Consider the following 20,437-nt stretch of genomic DNA (forward strand, 5'->3'; position numbering starts at 1 on the left):
GCCGTCCTGTCCACGTCATGGAATCTATCTATCACTTTCCAATTCCCTCTCTCCTGCTAACGCACTGCAGTCGGGCGAAACCTCCGATTCACGCCACCGACCTGCGATTGCGGACTGACGCTTAATATGTGAGTCGACTGTATGGTAGCGCGGCGACCTCTGATAGTACACTGGTATTGCCGGGGGGCACCGTCAGACTGTCAGCCCCCATCACGGGTGTAACGCTATTACTCATCCGTACATCACATGGTAACCCCAAGGTGACACTAAGGAGGACGGCACATAGTAGTATATATATATATATATATATATGTCCTTATCTATGATATATATTAAGTCAATTTTTAACAATGAGTGCAAATTAGATCAACAGTACAGTCGCCGTGTCCTTTAATGTCGTTCGTGACCAACTCGAGTTTTAACGGGAAAGGCCGAAAGGCATTTTTTTGTTACGGAAAGTATTCGTGACCAGCTCGTGTTATTCCGGGACAAGTCGAATAGCGACTCCTGCATCTTTCGTGGCCTTTTTGCGACTGGATTCCGTCTAAGCGCAAACGGGCATCGCTAAAAGAATTGTCAACTCGTTGGGTAATGATTCACGTATATTTCCCCCATATGTGATATATATTCCCGATGCTACTGAAAACACATTAGGACTTACATTATTATACAATATAGTTGAACACATTTTGATGTATCTTGGGTATATTTATAAATGCAAGACATATGTAAAATCAAAAATTAGTTCTGAGGGATTCTTTGGCCGAAGTAATTGAACCGAATAGATGCGAATGGTGACAAATGCCATTAGGGAGCATCCATTTTATTACTGTTGGGGAGAGATTATTTAATGAAAGGTTTGCTCAGAAAAACGAATAGTTTGTTAGCAGTGGTGTAGTAAATTATTTCTTTCCTTGTTTGTGGAAAATCCCTTAACGTCAAAATTGTTGTGTTAATTATGGAAATGAATATATTGTTTGATGGTGCTCAATAAATAAACAGCTAGTCAAAAAACAGGATTGTTCTCGAAACCACCCCCTCCTGACAAATCAAATGGATGTTCCCTTAGATCTGTTTAGAGTTATCCGCCCTTGTCCTAAACCGCGTGTTAAATTAGATTAATGGGCGTAAAAGAGAAAGAAAATACCTAATGTCTTTACTTTACGACATATAGATATTCTATATAGGCGTGTGTTTTCATCGTATTCACCGAGGTACTCTTTGCAAGGTACATACTTTCCCTTGTGAAACTATCCCTTAGTGCGTGCCCCGATACCCCGTCAGATGCCCTCGCCATGTGTCAATGTCCACTGCAAGACAGGAATACTTTACAGGGCATGCGGGAGAAAATTAGCTTGCACAAAAGCCAACAGTACTGGCCAAATGGAGGCCCACCAGAGCTGTTCAATTCTTTTCCAATCATCAAATATAACAGGTTAAAAACACACATTTAAAATATATATATATATATATATATATATATATATATATATATATATATATATATATATATATATATATATATATATCTATATATATATATATATCTATATCTATATATATAACCATGAACCTAAAATGTTAGCATCAATAACCAATATTAAGAGAAACTCGTGAGGATGACGCTGAAGTCAATACATTTGATATTGCTTTGCCTTTTAGTTGCATTGATTGCCGATTAAACATGGCGCAAGGTCAAGGTCACGTTTCCGCGATGGTTGTGTCACATTCGAGAGTTATATTGCTACAGATTTTATAAAGGGATTCCAAGATATATGTATTGGTTGAATACTTGAGAAAGAGCAATACTTTGCCGAGGACAGTATAAGATCTATGTTGGGAGACTTTAAGTCTATCGGAAAGCCAGATTGTTTTGCAAGGCCTAAGTTTTCATAAACGATACATGTTAAATCGACACAGAATGTTTGCTTTATTGACATTTCTTTGATTTATATGCGACTAAAGTGAATATGGATATGCGGTCGTCATTGTCGTAAAATGACCACGTTAGTGGGGCCGGGCTGTGACTTCATAAACTGACACGTGAGTGGGGTGTACATTTTTACAGCCATAGGTCAAGATATACAATCAGTTGAAACATACTTGCTGTGTCTTGCTTCCAGTGTCTATGAGTATGATCCAAAACAAGGTCGTGATGAGTGCAAAGGAATGAGTAAATAAACGTACAGAATATATCATGACGGCATATAAAAACATCGAGACTTGAAAACCAGTGGTCGATATCATGAGTACCACCATGGAATGATTGTGACCGGCATCTCACGCAGTCAAACATCGGACCTATCTTATATTTTAAATAGTTGGTTTGTTGTTTAACGCCGCGTGATTGACATCATGAGCATCGATCCACGCAAATGGGAAACGATGACATGCATCAACCAAGTCAGCGAGCCCTGACCACCCGATCACGTTCGTCGCCTTTAACGACAAGCATAGTCGCCTTTTACGACAAGTATGGGTTGCTGAAGACCTATTCTATCCCGGATCTTCACGGGTCTATAGCTTGAATAGGGGCGATAGGAAAGCCTTGTGGATTACGCGTTCGCTCGTCATGCCGAAGACCCGGGTTCAATTCCCCACATGATACCACATGGGAACAATGTGTGAAGCCCCGTAGTAATATTTCTGGAATATTGCTGAAAGCGGCATTCGCACTCGCTCACTCTATCATTCACTCACTCATTCTACCCTGAACAACTTTACTCCACAAAACAAAAACATGAAACGGGTTTGATATATTATCTAGCCAGTCTGTACAAAGTCCGATCCCTTTTGTGTCGCATTATGACAGTCACGGTGACGGCGGCGTCAGGTTATGCCGCTGTGTGATGAATGCTTTATATCGTCCTATGTACGTGACCGGGCCGATACAGTTATCCACATCACACAGGGAGGAATTAGGCTGTCCGGGAAAGATGACGAGTCCCATGACTCGCCGAAGACAAAACGTGACGTTACTACAGAGCCTTAAGTTAAATCCCGTGTTTTTTCCGAGACAGACATAAATTAAGGAGCGCGTTGTACACTGCGAAGCATACTTATTTCTCATTATATACTTTGGTGTGTATGTGCTATATTCGCATGCAATTCATATCACCCACCACACGCGGAACACGGTGACCCAAGTAGTCTTTCTAACAGTCCCTGAACCGTATTGTTTTCCCTTCTGCTTATTTTCCGTAGCAACTGTAATGCTGCAGCCCTAAATGGAGCAAGTCTAGACTGGCCACACGTTCCGGTCCCATCTCACTGGGGCTCCATTTCAATTTAAATGTATGAACACACAATGCCATTTAGAAAGTTGTCAAATGTAACAAATGTCATATTTGAGATAACCATTTCTTTGTAAAATACAGGTTCTCGTAACTTTTGGTTGAGTTGAAATGTGCGAGAATCTGTACTTTACAAAGAAAGTGTTATCCCAAATATAACATTTGTTAAATTTAAATGTAGTTGATTGTTTCTATCCAAAATATATTTTTTCAGAGACGAAGCGTAAGTCTAAGCCGTGCGTTATATTCCTTTCACTCACTCTTTGATAAGAGTTGTTTAAGAATTGACATCAATATGTTTTAGCTTTTATGGAGGTATAAATATAAAAACTGGTATTACGCACTTGCCTCCTTATCTGCACATCGGTTTTTGACGTTTATGCCTCCATTAACACATATTAATTGATACGAATAAAAACGTTAACAATAACAACTTCATAGATTGGTTATTCAATCCTTAACACAAAAACACGGTAGACAACAGTAGGAAGTCAGAAACATTGTTCAGCAGAATAGTGCAACATAGGCCCCGCTCAACCTGTTATCAGGCAGTCACGAAACAGTCGTCAGTTTGTGTACGTGGCTATATTTCTTTCCGTTTTGTGGAGAGTTTGTTTTTGTTTTGTTTGTTGTTTAACGCAATAACTCAGCAATATTTTAGCTATATGACGGCTTTCTGTAAATAATCGAGTCTGGACCAGACAATCCAGTCAATGACATCATGAGCATCGATCCACGCAATTGGGATCGATGACATGTATCAACCAAGTCAGCAAGCCTGACCACCCGATCCCGTTAGTCGCCTTTTACGACAAGCATAGTCGCCTTTTACGGCAAGTATGGGCTGAAGAGCTATTCTACCCCGGAATCTTCACGGGTCCTGGTGGTGAAATGAGTGACCAAGACTACCAATAGGAGAAAAACATTTCTTTAATTGTTGGACGTTGTTAGTCTTTATTAGTTGTGACTTACACACTGTTCGCTCAAACTTTTGTGACAACACATGTCATCAACCAACTTTAAAAGATATTAGTTTTAAAACATCAACAAAGTCAGCGAGCCTGACCACCCGATCCCGTTAGTCGCCTTTTACGGCAAGCATGGGTTACTGAAGACCTATTCTACCCCGGATCTTCACGGGTTTTGTGGAGAGATAACAAATAAACTGATTGGTTAGTCAATAAAATGCCACGATGTTTACAAATTATTAATAGTTTAATTTGTAAATTGACATGGGGCAGAACAGCCGATTGAAGAATAGGTGTCAATTAGCTGCATTATATTTCTTGGTGAGAATTACTGAAAGAAACTCCTATCCCCTTTGAATAATAGTTACTAATATCAACGAAAGGATATTGCCTTATTACGACAGCATAACGAAACACGACCTTGTGTTTTGGGTATTTTATATATACATTGGTCTCCAGTAAGACCCGTGCTGTTCTCAGTGTCTCCAGTGAGACCCATGCTGTTCTCAGTGTCTCCAGTGAGACCCATGCTATTCTCAGGTGTCTCCACTGGCACAAGGGGCGGTCGGGTAGCCTAGTGGTTAAAGCGTTCTCTCGTCACGCCGAAGACCCGGGTTCGATTCCCAACATGGGTACAATGTGTGAAGCCCATTTCTGGTGTCCCCCGCCGTGATATTGCTGGAACATTGCTAAAAGCGGCGTAAAACCATACTCACTCACTCACTCACTCACTCCACTGGCACCCCTGCTGTGGTCAATGGTCTCTATTCGATTCTGGAGTCTACACGTCAAGGGATGCTTACCTAATGAGCTCTGCTCATATATAGCAGTGCGGATGTTTGCTAAAGGGTCTAATCTGCAATACGAGCATTCCTCTAAAGGAACTCTTAACTACCACATTGGACATAGAGAGAAAACCGAAGACGCTGAAAATAGGACGATAAGCGCTCGATGTCTGCCTTTAAATATACTTTTAGCGTGTAATCCTTTTTGTCATTTCAGTTCATATTCCCGGGCATTTCGGGGACGGCAGTTGCGTTCAAGCGCCACAGAACATCAGTGAGTTGAAAAAAACGTGTTTGAGCCAATGCGTCGTGAATAATTTCTTCAAGGGGTAGAAAATGTTCAGGAAAAAGTAAAACTAGGGAAGGGGATGGGGGGGGGGGGGGGGGGGGATATCTTGGATATCCCCAGTACCCATCGAACCTTAACAATCAACCCTCACGTATTTGTCACGTGTTTTCAGGTCTCTGTCCACGTCGGCATCATGTTCGCGGCGTTGCTGGCTGGAGGCAGTTGCTATGGTTACTCCATTGAACCGGTGTATTTCAATAACTCAAACTGCACGTAAGTATCAATAAATATTCGGACGGCTTTACTACCAAAACCACAGGATGATGAATCACTGATTCTGACAATCTTTTAGGATCTTATGACAAGGGGCACATGTGTGACATCCCCGGCTTCACGCATAGCACATGTAAAAGGAATGGGTGCATAGTCGTACATTTATTTGTAAATGCTGGTACAGTTTTGATTGTTGATGTTACACTTTTAATATTTGTTGGAACATTTGAAAAATGGTTGTCGGGACAATAGTAGTTGGTACAGTTTTAATCGTGTTAGCAGCACAATTTTATTAGCGTTATTGGTACAGTTTTAATAGTTGTTGGTACAGTTTTGAAAGTTGTTGGTAAAGTTTTAATAGTTGTTGCTACACTTTTAATAGTTGTGGGTGGTACAAATTTAATAGTTGTTTATGCAGGTTTAAAAGTTGTTGGTACACTTTGATAGTTGTTGGTACAATTTTAAAAGTTGTTGGTGGTACAAATTTAATAGTTGTTTATGCAGTTTTAATAGTTGTTTATACAGTTTCAATAGTTGTTGGTACAGTTTTAATAGTTGTTTATACAGTTTATACAGTTTTAATAGTTGTTGGTACAGTTTTAATAGTTGTTGGTACACTTTAAAAGTTGTTGGTACACTTTTAATAGTTGTAGGTGGTACAAATTTAATAGCAGGTTTTATGCAGGTTTAATAGTGGTTGGAACAGTTTTAATGGTTACTAGTACAGTTTTAATAGTTGGTACGGTTTTAATGGTGTTGTTGGTACAGTTTTAATATTTGTTGGTACAATTTTAATTGTTGTTTATACAACTTAATAGTTGTTGATACAGTTTTAATAATGGTTGTTGGTAGTTTTAATAGTGGTTGGTACAGTATAAATTGTTATCAGTACAGTCTTAATAGTTGTACGTACAGTTTTAACCCACCTGGTGATAGTGAATAGCAGAATGTAATGATGTGGGGGTTGGTGATACATGTTCAGTAAACTACGGTTATAACGAACACGCTTATAACGAACTTACGGATATAACGAACTTACTTTTTTGGTCCCGACTATTTGCTGTAGTTAAGCTGTATATATGCTTATAACGAACTAAAACTAGTAGTCCCTTTGAGTTCGTTATAACCGTACTTCACTGTATATAATGGCGCATATTTGTTGTTGCTGACATTATCATAATATACTTATACACGACATGAGAGTTAAGTAGCCAACATTTACAAACAATGTATACCAAGACGATGTATAGTTAATATGTATTTTGTATTTCATCTCTTATGTTTGCGTCGTTGCAGCGACATATACCGCATTGGTGCTTGTGACCGCCCCGCTCTCCTCATCATGCATCTGGTGTCGGGAGGGGCGGCCACCGCCTTCTGCCTCTTCGGGCTTCTGCTGTCCTTCTGTGCCTGTAGCAGCGTCAGCGTAAGTCAGATGCTACACACTTTAACAAGGGGACTGGCCATTTGATATTCCGTGAAGGGGGAAAGAAAACAGCGAGCCTGACCACCCGATCCCGTTAGTCGCCTCTTACAACAAGCATGATAAGCTGAAAATCAATGCACGTGTGTGGCTGCTTGTACTAGTCCGGACTGATGGCGATTTATAGTGCTAGCTCACTGAGATACCATGCCGCAGTTTAACATGAATACCCCACTCAAACACAGTATACTGACTCCGAACCGACCTGTCCTTGTTTTAGCCCCTTAATGCCGAGCGCCAGACAGGGTAACAACAAGTACCATCTTTTAACGTCTTTTGGTATGACGCGGTCGGGGATCGAACCCCGGACCTTCCGCTCTCCGGGCGGACGCTCTACCACTGGACCACGGAGGCGGTCGACTGACACTGAAACACATGTAGTTGACCTGAACTGTGGATACAACACAGCGTGTGCTATTTGAATACTCATGGTCACGTACATGCTGATTATGCAATTCACCCGACACTGATGTAAATATATCTACTTTTTTCAGAAAACCTACGCCCAAAGGGCGCATGACCGTGAATTAGAATCATACGAAGAGGCTGAGAAACAACGTCAGGCGAAAATTAACGCTAAAAAAGAAGCGTTCACTTATCAACCTTCTATCACAACTATCTCGGAGAAAACCCCAATCGGAAATGACGTCATTACGCCTGCATCCAATGGCGTGAGCGTAGTAGAAACCAAGCAACCAGTGGACGATGTCACGAGGCTCTGAACACCAAGTGTGATCGCTGATAAACTAGAGATGTGTATATTGAGCCTGGAAAGTCCAGCAACCCAAGTCTTCATGGGCGTCTCCCATGAACACATATTTAGTCCAGATTTGACATTTTAATTCTAATGGTAATCGACATAATTGTTTCAGAAAGTGCAAGCGTGGAAGTCCTGGTGGCTTTGAATCCTGTTTTTTCAAACGACAATGTCTGTAAACATTTTAATTATTTAGATCATTCTCTCAGTAACTGATTACCGCGATGTCTGACACTGTAAAACAGGCCACTTCTAAATTTCACCCAGATCAAGATTATGGAGATAGTAAAATTCACCAAACCGTGGAATGTTGACGACTTTACGGATACTTGGTTCGAGGTAGTGGCCAGTCCATCCATACAAGACTATTCAGATCATTCAAACTCCATGTTGTTGCCCTGCTCAAACCTATCACACCGATCAAATCATTCCAAAGCTAATGATGACCATATTTACATCATCATCTACCCCGTCTTGAAATGGGCACCACCAACGTTATGCAACTCAATACAGAAAGTTCAAAGATAAAACGACCCGGGTACTTAACTGGCAAAAAGCTGTAGACATACCTAAAGGAAGCCATTGAGAGATAATCAGTGCCTTGAAGTTCTAAAGTAACACGTGACCTGACACGTCACAATGGAATGCCCTTCTGCACACGACACCAGCCTTATACAACCAATTAGAAATACATAATAACCAATTGTTGCGACGCTAAAAATAGAACGATAATGTAAGCCTCGTTTTGGATTAAAAAGCGCTCTGAATGTCTTTATGTCCACCCCTAACATTTTTTATTTCACAGTCACCATATCATTAGTTCAGTGAGTGTATTTGACTACCTCGGTTATGATCACGACCGGTTTACCCTTTAACCTTGAGAACAACGTGTATAACACATACCACACTAGCAATAGTGAAGCTGAGTATGTATATACCAGCGATATGACTATCAACGTGCATGTCCATCACCCCAGATAAAATATAAAGTGTATGTAATAAAGTATTTTTTTCTACATAGAAAATACATAAATAAATAATAAGTTTGGATTGAGAAAATAGTTGTATTAGAATGTTTTTAAATGCTCTCCTAGAACCGGCCTTTGATAAGTTTAAGTTGATCCATTGGTCATTCTTGACGAAAATAGTTGTATTAGAATGTTCTTAAATGCTCTCCTAGAACCGGCTTTTGACAAGTTTAAGTTGATCCATTGGTCAATCTTGACACGATGTTGTTATTCCAAAACTCAAACGTATTATTTCGTTTTAAAAAGAATACCATTCAGCGATTGTCAGAACATATTTATTAAATGCCCCAAATTAAACATGTATTACTTCTTGTAGGCGAACAGATCCCTTTTTATATATTGTACTTATATATCATCGATATTTGTTATTAATAATGCAGTTTATAAACCATGTCTTTGTTTGTTTCTAGTTGCAGATTTTTAACTGTTTTAATGACGATTATTCGCATTGATAACCATTCTCGTTGCATTTCCTTATTGGATATTGCAACCCAGAACCACAGACCCCAGACAATAAAGACGGAACGAACAAAATAGATTGAACTAAATGCCTATATAAGTAGAAAAGGAAATCTATACTAAAACTATAGAACAGGACTCCGATACATCATTCAGTGGAATATATATATATAAATGGATTCCAAAAAATATAACCAGACGTTACTAAATAAATATTGTTAGATACTGTCATTTTCTCTTTTATGTCATTTATCGTAATGTACATATCACTTGAGGCTACAAGAGTTTGTTTTACGAAATCAGGGCCTGAGCATTATCCCTTTCTGGCCCCGAATCGGGACTTTACTTCACTTAGATCTGATTGCATGTCAGTCTCAAGCTGTTTTTGTTATTGATATATATATAATACCATACACAAGAGTAGTTTTTTAAAATGTTCACGTGACGAATCCGACCTCAACCGGATGTTGCCGATGATCTGCCGAATGACCAGCCTCGTCAAACATTCGGAACGTCTCGAGCTTTTCATGACGCCGCCCTATTGATCTGTACATGCATTTTCATTTAAACTGTGAGCCACATTGATCTTGCTTCCAAATGAATCTTCGTGGTGTATAGACAATATAAGCACATTTCCTTATCTATTTTGTGTGAATGCAGGGTCGAGGAGTTAATGATGACGAGTATACAAGAATAGATATCGGACTTTCAGAACACACCATGTCGATCTTTATGGCTCTCGGTTTTCAACATACCTATAGTCTAGTTCAGGAATGTAGATATTGGTAGAAGTTTTCGCATGGGTGAAAATGCGTTACATCTAGCGATGTTTATTTTCGATCTTTCATATTGAAAATGTTTAAGCATTGTACTGTTTTGGTAATAAATTTGTAAATACAATCCACAGTGTAGCGTTGTCCGTGGCATAATAGGCTGCCCAGTGTCAACTGTAATTTTTTCTCAACATGGAAATTTGTGCACATCCGGATTACAATGTTATCTGTATAGTGCACCTAAGACGGTACTTATGACAAAGGGCACGGGTAACCTGTCGTCCAAGGCGCCGCAATTCGCTGTGCAGAGTGGCGTCCCTTAGGCACGTCACAAACGTTTTGATTGTGGGTTCGAATCCCGGTTCGTACCGATTTGTTTCTAGGTTTGGCATCACCATGCCCGTGCTCCTGGGTTTCACCAAAGGGTTGAACGTCTGAGACCTCCCTCACTTCGGGCTTTCCTCCCACATTAAGCTGACACGTCGTGATATAACTTGAAAACTGTTTAAAGCGGCGTTAAACCCAACTTACTCACTCATTTATCACGAAGGAAGGTCGCGATACAATACACCACTTGGTTCACGCCCAGCGATCAGAGGCGCCATCTCTGTGTAGTCTCTGTGCAGAATTACGTCCCTTGAGAGTGTCAGTATCCACTGATCGTGGGCTTGAATACCAGATTCCACACCAAGTTGACCACTGTTCAAAGAAGCGTAAAACCAAACACACTCACTGAGCAACTGTAAACCTAAGCCAAGGAATAAGACACCTTGAAGTGTAACACTTATTTAACAGGTCAAAGTGTTCTAATCACCAATTGTTCGTGATTGAACACATATCTTCGCTCGTCTGCGCATCATTTAAACGCCTTGGGTTCCGCTGTTAGAAGAGTGAGAAAAACGATTTGCAAAATTACACCTAAGAAGAACCCAAATTTTTATGTAAAAACGAAATCTTTAAAAGAAAAAAAGAATTTTATTTCAAAGTTATATTCCAATTATTCTGTCACGGCCGTTTGGCAAGTCTAGCAGATCAATCCTTGTACTTCAACACGACACTGAAGATCAATCATATTAAGTGATCCGGGGCTGTATTAGGCTGTGGCGGGAAACGTGCCTTACTCAAATGTGTCTTGTCCGTTTCCGAGTGTGTGTTTGTGTGCGAGTCATAGAGCTCGTTGACATGGGGATTACGAGTCATAGAGCCCGTTAACATGGGGATGCTTGCACAGCGATGCAGGAACACTTAGGGTGATTTGAAAAGCATCTTTCGCGGACCAGATAACACGTTTATCTGTATGTTTTATAGAATGAAGATATCATGTTAGAAGCAGGAATACATAATGTTTAACTTGTTCTCAAAAATACACTTAGAAAAAGGCTTCATTCCCTCTTTGTTTTTACATATTTCGATCTTGCATGTTTCGCTGTTCACGCCGAAGACCCGGGTTTGATTCCCGACATGGGTACAATGTGTGAAGCCCATTTCTGGTGTCCCCCGCCATGATAATGCTGGAATATTGCTAAAAAAAGGCGTAAAATCACTCTCTTACTCATTCAATGTGATCATGGCAAATTCACGGTCGGGACACCAGAAATAGGCTCCACACAGCCAAGCCTGGGTCATCGGCGTAACGAGACAAGGCTTAAACAACTAGGCTACCCCACCGCCTGTAAAATATATTATCATATTTGACCGCGATAAATCGTGGCTGGCTCGACAGATTGATGCATACTCAATAAATATTGTATATTGCCTTCAGCACCACGTTCAGCAAGTGAATGTTGTTTAACGCCGCAGTCAGCAATGTTGGTGTCTGAGCGCGACATGCCAATGTTTCATACACAGGAATTCGTTATTGGTCAGTAAATGAAACTCTATATAAATGTATATTTATTGACCAATAACGAGTTCCTGTGGTTTGATATGTTGTGTAACAATCCACACTGTGGAATCCAGATGACACGTAGGCTCTTGCAAGCATGGCGTACCTGGGATCTTGTATCATCCGGAATCCTCGTATGACATGAGAACATGACACAAGGAATAGAGGATATTAACGTATTAACGTGGGAGGTGATCTTTGTAAGACTGGCGTCCCGGGTATTCTGCCAAGGGAGGTAACTCCAGTGTTCTGCAGTGTTTCCTATTCCTGGAAGTTTCATATATTAAAGATTCCTAATGCCATTATTCTTACAAAGGTAATTATATTTCCATATGCTATGTTTGTACCAAGTCACCGAGTCTAACCATCCGATCCATTTAGTCTCCTCTTACGGCTAACATAGGATGCTGGGGACATTATCGTCTTTTGAAACATTAATCTTTATATATAATGAGTATTGTATTTACATGTGGGAATTCAGTCTACCTCAAGCTTATCGCAATGAGAATTTTTTTTCTTATTCACCACACTCTACAGTAATTATTAAAGCAACTCTTTTTTCATTAAAATTTATTGTATTGAAACAAAAGAGTTGATGAGTTATGAATGGACACAATTTAACATACAATTGATGAAAAACATAAAAAACAAACAATAACGACAAATCAAATCAAATTTACAATGGTAACAGAAGTTTGTTTTTCCACTTTTGTTTGTCATGACGCCTGAATCAGATGAGTGAACGGATGTCACCCGCATCCTCATCAGGACTTGCTTGATGTCTGTGTCACATCTGTGTTCAACAGCCCTCACCAGGTGGGACCACTTTGTGTCTCTTGTTTTGGGCCTTCAGCGTGGCAGTTACTCGTATCCCAGCATGCTGTCAATGTTCAGCCTGTGCTCCATTAAAATCTCGTTAACAAATAAACCTGTTCTCCATCAACTCGTGTGCCTGTTCCTCCCTTTAGGAGAAATGCTGGTTGTAGTCTTCAGGCTGTAAGTGTCTCTTAGCTGACCGTGCATGCTGTTACTACCACACGTGTCCAGCCTGTGTTCAATGAGGTAGCATCAAGTGCTGGCCTTGCATGTTGAGACTACTATAACAGTGTGCATATCGTGCCCAATCAGTCATAATCAAGCCATGTTCTGCCCTTGCTCTGAAGGAGGACAAATGCACCTTGATGTGGCCACCAGAGATCGTGTCCTTTTTCATTGTCACAGAGGGACAGATGCTCCTCAAGGTGGCAGTCAAACCGAACGCTGGGGAGGGTACTACCAGGGAAGTTATCCCCCTTCTGACATCGACTCGACCTTGAACCCTGTCAGCGAATACTGAGTGGGTCTTACTGCCATGCCACTGTAATAAGCCACCACTTGACTCAGGGAAGGAAACATCAGAAGGCTCGACTTCCCATCAACGTCAGTGGCGCCTAAAATATCCTTGACATGGCTGTCGACAACCATCCAGCCACCAGCAGGGTCCTGCAGCAAGGCCGAGCTTCTGCCATCAAAGGTGATAATGGCTCCCTGACAGTCCTGGGCCTTAAACACCCTCCCCACAGCATCCCCAAACTCCCTGAGGGGCTGGCCTGGCATCCACTCCCAGGTCAACTGACACGTTAGGGAGTTCGAGTCCATGCTGCCAGGGTACAGAAGTCCCTGCATCTCGCAGACTCGGCCGCACCGGACAGGCCATCTCGACTGGGAGTCTTCTGGCTCCTCCATCATCTCGTCTGCTGCCAGATGTTTGCTGAGAGGAGCCCAGCTTCCCATGGTGTCGAGGATCGCGTCATGAAGACGGTCCCCCATGACGAGGACCCCGTCCAGTGTAGCTGGAGTCCACAGACCAGCAGGAACAACCGCACTGGCAACAATGGCGCTGAATGCCACCGAGGTGCACTGGGTTCCTGGATGTCGAGATCTGAAAGAAAAGAAACAAGAACTTTTATTCACAGAAGTAACTTTTAAAGAGTGGCATTTCGAAGTTGTTCTCCAATACAAAAAGCATTGTTTAAATTCCTTCATCGAAATATGCATTCAGGCTGACCGGACACTTCCACCGTGTCCTTGACCTCTGTAGCTGACTGGCTGGACGTGGGTGGGAGTTCCCTGGCGGTCTGGGCTGTGTGCGCAGATCTTGATGAGAGGAGAGGATGTTCCCCGGCCGGGGTACCACATCCACAAGCAGTAGCCCGAGGGTCTGAGCTGTAATCCCCTGGGGTGGGGGTAAGGAAGCTCCTTAAGTCCAGTATAGGCTTCTGGGACCTTCAATGTGAAGAGAGAGACGCTTAGTTTCAGTGATGGAGTATCGTATCATTATGACGTATGAAACTACATTGTTACAAGAATACTATATCGATTTGAAAAAACAAAAGTTTACATTACTGTTTTAGTTCTGACGGCTAAAATAAACATCCGAATGGCGGGGAATCATGGCACCATAGCGTTATTGTAAAACATACTAGATGCCCTAACCTTTATCTCTCGAGGAAAAGACAGCAGTTTATAATTAGGTCAGTTTCGTATAAGGGAGTGCGACATACCCATTCAGGGAGCTTGTAGGAAGTTCTTTGATCTGTGTCTCTTTGTAATAATCGCCCCCGTCATCCTTCAAAACAATTATCATAGTATCAGTTATCTGTTACTGTTACTTTACTGTATGCTCGGCTGATATCAGAAATGCTGTAAAGACTACGTTCTCATTGTTGAATGGTTCTTTGCTGTTCCAGCAGCGAGCTTTGAGCGTTATCGCAGTATTGTTTATGTTATCATTATAAAGTATTAGTTAGTTACAGTTGTCAAGACTGACGACTACAACATATACCACTACACGACAACTACAAATAACAACTGGTAAAGCATCGAATCCTTCAAACAAATCGGTTCCCGCTCTTAAAACGGTATTTGACGACGACTAGGCCTAATACTGTTGTAGGTTTGGGTTTTGTTTGTTGTTTAACGCCTCACTCAGCAATATTCCAGCTATATGACGGCGGTCTGTAAATAATCGAGTCTGGACCAGACAATCCATTGATTGAAATCATGAGCATCGAATCCATCGATTCACGCAATTGGGACCGATGACATGCATCAACCAAGTCAGCGAGCCTGACCACCCGATCCCGTTAGTCACCTTTTACGACAAGCATAGTCACCTTTTACGACAAGCATGGGTTGCTGAAGACCTATTCTACCCCGGAATCTTCACGAAATAATATTGTTGTAGAACACGGGATAAACTGTTTCTTCAGGACCTGGACAAGTTGACATCTTCACTTGTGACTGTGCCACGAGGACACATTTCAGCTTTTATTTGTAAAGTGGAGACAAATACATATATTTCAGCGTGTTTCTGAGGGCATCGAACGTTCGGTCGACGTGGATGTGGTGAGACAAGGGTACGGAAAAGGTCATGAGACATGAAAACATTATGGTTCGAAGACGAGAGCATTTTAAATACTTTTGTTAACACTTAAAACCGTGTGTGCAAATACTGTTACATAACGACTACACTACGATGACACAGAAAAAACATTATGAAACCTTCCGCTACTCGAGATGTGCAGCAGAATCTCCGGACCTGCCGAGAACACCACTTCCTGAGTCTTCGAAAGTACGACTGGGGAATGTGGATCTTACTCGCCATTGTGTCCAGGACAGATGTACCAGTGTTTCAGAGACGTGAGGAATTCATAAAAGATAGCATTTCACGTACAACTATGCCAGTGTCACGCCACTCACGGCGAATCAAGAGTTGGTGTGAAGTCAAACGCTCCTCCCTTGCAACTCTGGCGACAATTGTGTGACGTCATGAGAAACAACCAATCACAATGCGTCACTAAGTGGCTCAATACAGCGACATTTCAAAACACCAATTGGAGGAGCTGGGTAAGTGGCTCAATGTCCAAAATCAGTAATCTACATTCGGTATTTGAATTAACTTTGTGTCCTTTTTATCACGTCTTTAATCTTCCACAAGGTTAAAACGGTTTAGAATCTAATTAAGAAAAAACGATAATGGAAATACGTGTAAGAGAACAAAACAATAACCCTTGAAACACCCCTTTAATATTATATCATGCACATACAATTACAGTATCAAACACTACATGTAGTTCTCCACTGCAAATACACAGAAACTATAGGGGACTAGAAATGGGCAAGTTGCAACCTATTCATTGACTCAAAATCCACTTGTTTGATAAATCAAAACTGATCACCTACATCAATCTAACATGCAATAAATGATGACGACAAATTCAATATCGCAGTTACACAAGCACTAACTACAACGCCCAGACCTAAGTTAAAAATTAAAATTAAAATTAAAAATGAATGACAACCAACTGGGGCTATCCTGATAGTGTTAATTTGCATCCGTGAAAAGACAACATACAGCGTCAACATTTGTCCCGTGTGCTCCGTGTGTGTGCATGTTGCTCAACTCCAGGTTTATCTGACATTCACTTACTTATTCACTAAAATTTTCAACAGACAGATTAGTATTTTTTTATAATAAACAGTCTAATCAACAACGTCGATAATAGAGGGGATCGGCTTCAGTTTATTTTCTGAAAGATACAATAATTTCATGACAGAGTTGTCTCCCATTGTCCGACTGAAGTGTCCGGCAGTCGTCATGCTGATGCTTTGCAAAATGTAGATCTAGCGTATCAGCATCCGAAGAAAATCGAGTTTCTCAGTATCTCATAGCTGGTCGTGATCGTGAGGGCAAGTTAGTGCAAAGTGATGTGCGCCGTATCGCATAGATTGCAGTGTCGATCTTTAGAAGGTTTAACGGGAGATCATCGGCCAGCGAGCGACCACATGATTATCTAAAAAACACTGAAAGCGATATTTGTAACTGAACATTATTCTCGCGTGTGTTTATTAAAAATGAAAAGCTAACTTAAGTGAAAAAGTCAACTTCGCTTGTGACAACGGTCAAAAGGAAAACTTTTTGCAAACTGAATTCAAAACGAGGCTTACTGAAACTCTAAGCATTTCGTGTACATGATATATCAATAGCATGCAGACTCCTACTGGTCGGTATCCGGAGTTTCACTGCTGTTAGCAACATAGGGAGTTCAGTTTTCAATCACCAAACAGTGGACTCAGGATTGATCATAAAGCTTTTTTGTTTATTATGTTCAGCAATTATTAACTATAGCGGGGAGTTAGTCAACGTATCAATTAAATTGGGCACGAATTGGTCATGAAATCATGTAAATAAATATTTACAGAGATGTTTCGACTTTGTCTATTTTTATCTAAGATATATATTGCATTATGTTAATTTTTCTAGCATATCAGTTGTTAGAACACATAATATATCCTGCCATATTAATACGGAAAATATCAATATTATTTTGTTTAATGATTCTTATCAACCCCCCCCTCCCCCCCCCCCCCCCCCAAAAAAAAATAATAATAATATTTTTTTTTTTAAAAATATCACTTTTATTCGTAGGTCAGTTTATGATTCATATTCAACATCCATGCTTCCGCTTGATAACGGCGTAAGAATCTACATTGAAACGTCACTAAATGCAATATACCAGAAGTTGTTATCCATAAATTATTAAAGTTGTAAGGAAGAGAATTTATGAACGTCAACTTCTTTATTATGAGGAACACAACGTTTTGGGGTATATGCTTACTCCTTAATCAGGTGAACCTCAGAAGTTGACATCCATAAATTTTCTTCCTTATATGTATCACTTCTAAATACACATTCAAAGACTTATTAAAGGTTTAGGTTTTCTTACGTAACGTTAATGCTTTAGAATAATTACATTTGATTTCCATTTGCTGTGATAAAACTATTTGCCAATACTGACACCTGTGTCATCATACTGTCAGTAAATGATATTTATTTGTATTGTTTTATTTGAGAATGTTATACTTTGTGGTTTCAGTGTTTCTTGCAGGTGATTTGGTTCTGTTTTGTGGCAGGAGTGGATGTCCAAACAACTGTGCATAGAAGAAAGGTACGGTATGTATGATGCATTAACAAAAACAAACATCTTCAAGAATAAAAATATAGAAATATATTTTAATTCAGTTCAATGTTTTTTTCTCCTATAATCCAGTGGTATTATGGTGTTATTGTCAGTCCCGCCTTCCCACTTTTAAATGTTTGACTATTTAATATTGAGGGGGAGGGGTGCTAAGATTTTTGTTAAAGACATACAAGTAATTCGGACATCAAATTATATCTTTCCAAAAGAAGAAGGCAACCAATGTATGCTTACATTAAAAATAAGTCCCTTATCACAAGTTATCAGATTATATGTGTGTTGTAGTTTTATTCAGTGGCCAAGGCTCAAGGTCATGGACATAGAGGAAGATCATCCCGTGATTAGTTATTCTGACTCTTCATTTGAGGACTGGAGGGGCTGACTGAAAGTTCTCACTTGTCACTGAACAAATAAATAAAGGTAATTTCAACCAGAATTATCTATTGTCATTATGTTGCCATCATAATCATACTTTTCATGGATTTCAAGGAAATGGATTATGAGGTATCAGATGCATAGACTTTTTCGCTGGAATCATGCTAGCCCTCATTGCTGAATGTATTGGATAAGGCCAAGAAAAATTCAAATGTTTGACATCATTAAGAGGGGCTTTGTGCAGGGCTTATTGACTGGTGGTTTTTAATTTGCAAGTACTTTTGAAAATCAAAAAGCTTTTAATAGTATTGAAAGATATGTGAACAATTTGCATACAGACATGAAAGGTGTTTTAGAAAATATAACCTTATTAAACATGTAATAAAAACATTTTGATTTTTTTTCTTGGCCCTACATCAAATAACCCAGAGGTATGCTGCCAAGAGAGAGTGCATTTCACTGACTTGTTGCTTAAAGGAAAGAGTTCAAAGTGAATTCAGCATGCATAATGTAGGGATTGGATCAAACATTTCAGTTGGGCAAACATTTATGAAACAAGAAACGTTGGCCCTACGATATTTAGCCAACGTTCGCCCAACGTTGGGCCGACGGTCAAAATAACGCTGGCCTAACGCCAAACTGCTGTCTTGGCAGCTCCTACAAGCGCTCGGTGAGATTGGCCTAAGGGCTGTGTCATCTTTCGCCGACCCCCATCCTCACCCCTCGCCTTTATATAACAGTATTTCACACACATTATGACCCCCCCCCCCCCCCCCCCCCCCCCAAACACACACACACACTCCCCACCAAAAACACACTCTATAATAAATGTTCAAATTTTCAATAATTATTTCAGTGATAACAAGACCAATATAGACGAAGAGGTTTAAATATGAATGCTTAATTTTATATTATTGCATTGATAGCTATCTCTAAATTTAAAAGATCTACAATGTTCAAATACCTCTGAATCTGAAAAAATAAGAAATAATATAAAATCCCAATTTTGAACAAAATAATGACGTTTTCCCCAATTTTCCTGGAGCACTTTAAAAGTTTACATTCCAAGGTAATCCCTGGGATAATTTTTGCGTTGTGGTCAGACTGGGGGCTAGTCTAAGGGGGGTAACTCTGGCCTGTTTAGCTCGGAAAACGAAGTACTCATTTGTCATATACATTTCGGCGCTGTGATCACCGGCGCATGACACCACTGTCACAGGCTAATTTGCGTATCACGGGAACGGACTTTTCTCCAGTAAACAAACGCGCTTATTCTGAAATCATGGTCGCGTTCCACAAAGCGGTCGTAACTACAATCAACCTTAGTGAGATACATGTACGTCGATTTTACAATCGTCTTGGTTTCGCTCCATTCGTCGACCTCTGTCGGCGTCAAACGCGTTCGTAGCACCAACTTCACAGCAAGCGAGATCGTTGTCCTTGTTGATGAGATGGCTGTTCACCCTTTAACTAAGAAGATTGTAAAATCTGAGTCATTGAGATGGATTGTAGTTACGATCGCTTTGTGAAACTGGACACTGATTTTATATATATTGAGGACGTTGTACAATGTTTGTTTGTTGTTTAACGCCACACTCAGCAATATTCCAGCTATATGACGGCGGTCTGTAAGTATTCGAGTCTGGACCAGACAATCCAGTGATTGACAACAACATCGATCCACGCACTTGGGATCGATGACATGCATCAACCAAGTCAGCGAGCCTGACCACCCGATCCCGTTAGTCGCCTCTAACGACAAGCATAGTGGCCTTTTACGGCAAGCATGGGTTGCTGAAGACCTATTCTAGCCCGGATCTTCACGGGCCGGAACGTTGTACAAAGTCGATCATCATGGAACCCGTCAACAGAAAGCACCTCTAATAAGGGTGGATGATAAACCGACTTCGAATTCACATTCATATTTAATATTATTATGGCTGAGCGTGAGAAATTATGTTTTGTTGATTGTTGTATCGATTTCGTTACATACATAGTTTAAGCTATAAAAAAATCAATAGCTGGATTGAATGAATATTATTTTACGCC

General features: G+C 40.5%; 2 protein-coding genes across 2 annotated transcripts in view; one reads left to right on the forward strand and one right to left on the reverse strand.

The window, feature by feature from the left end:
- LOC124116572 overlaps positions 1 to 10,235 on the forward strand; it is a 35,878-nt gene extending 25,643 nt beyond the window's left edge. Inside the window, exons 3-6 of the mRNA XM_046477956.2 lie at positions 5,264 to 5,320; positions 5,508 to 5,608; positions 6,905 to 7,034; positions 7,586 to 10,235. Coding sequence (XP_046333912.2) covers positions 5,264 to 5,320; positions 5,508 to 5,608; positions 6,905 to 7,034; positions 7,586 to 7,813 — 516 coding nt within the window. The 3' untranslated portion in view covers positions 7,814 to 10,235. The remainder of the gene's footprint in view (positions 1 to 5,263; positions 5,321 to 5,507; positions 5,609 to 6,904; positions 7,035 to 7,585) is intronic.
- A 3,779-nt stretch (positions 10,236 to 14,014) lies between these two features.
- LOC124116578 lies at positions 14,015 to 17,380 on the reverse strand. Its single transcript, XM_048383806.1, has 3 exons — positions 15,541 to 17,380; positions 14,537 to 14,601; positions 14,015 to 14,258 (listed from the first exon to the last, which is right to left on the reverse strand). Exons 1-3 carry the CDS (start codon positions 15,637 to 15,639, stop codon positions 14,015 to 14,017), a joined length of 408 nt encoding a protein of 135 aa, XP_048239763.1. The 5' UTR covers positions 15,640 to 17,380.
- Positions 17,381 to 20,437: the final 3,057 nt, after the last annotated feature.

The sequence above is a fragment of the Haliotis rufescens genome, unplaced genomic scaffold (assembly GCF_023055435.1).
Source record: "Haliotis rufescens isolate VD_foot unplaced genomic scaffold, xgHalRufe1.0.p SCAF_5, whole genome shotgun sequence".
In the NCBI taxonomy this organism is placed as follows: domain Eukaryota; kingdom Metazoa; phylum Mollusca; class Gastropoda; order Lepetellida; family Haliotidae; genus Haliotis; species Haliotis rufescens.

Excerpts from the sequence above, each read along its gene's own strand:
- LOC124116578 (XM_048383806.1), bottom strand. The coding sequence starts at position 15,639 with ATGGCGAGTAAGATCCACATTCCCCAGTCGTACTTTCGAAGACTCAGG. Across the intron at positions 14,602-15,540 it reads GCTGCACATCTCGAGTAGCG|GATGACGGGGGCGATTATTA; the intron begins GAAGGTTTCATA and ends ATTGTTTTGAAG. Across the intron at positions 14,259-14,536 it reads CCTACAAGCTCCCTGAATGG|GTCCCAGAAGCCTATACTGG; the intron begins GTATGTCGCACT and ends TTCACATTGAAG.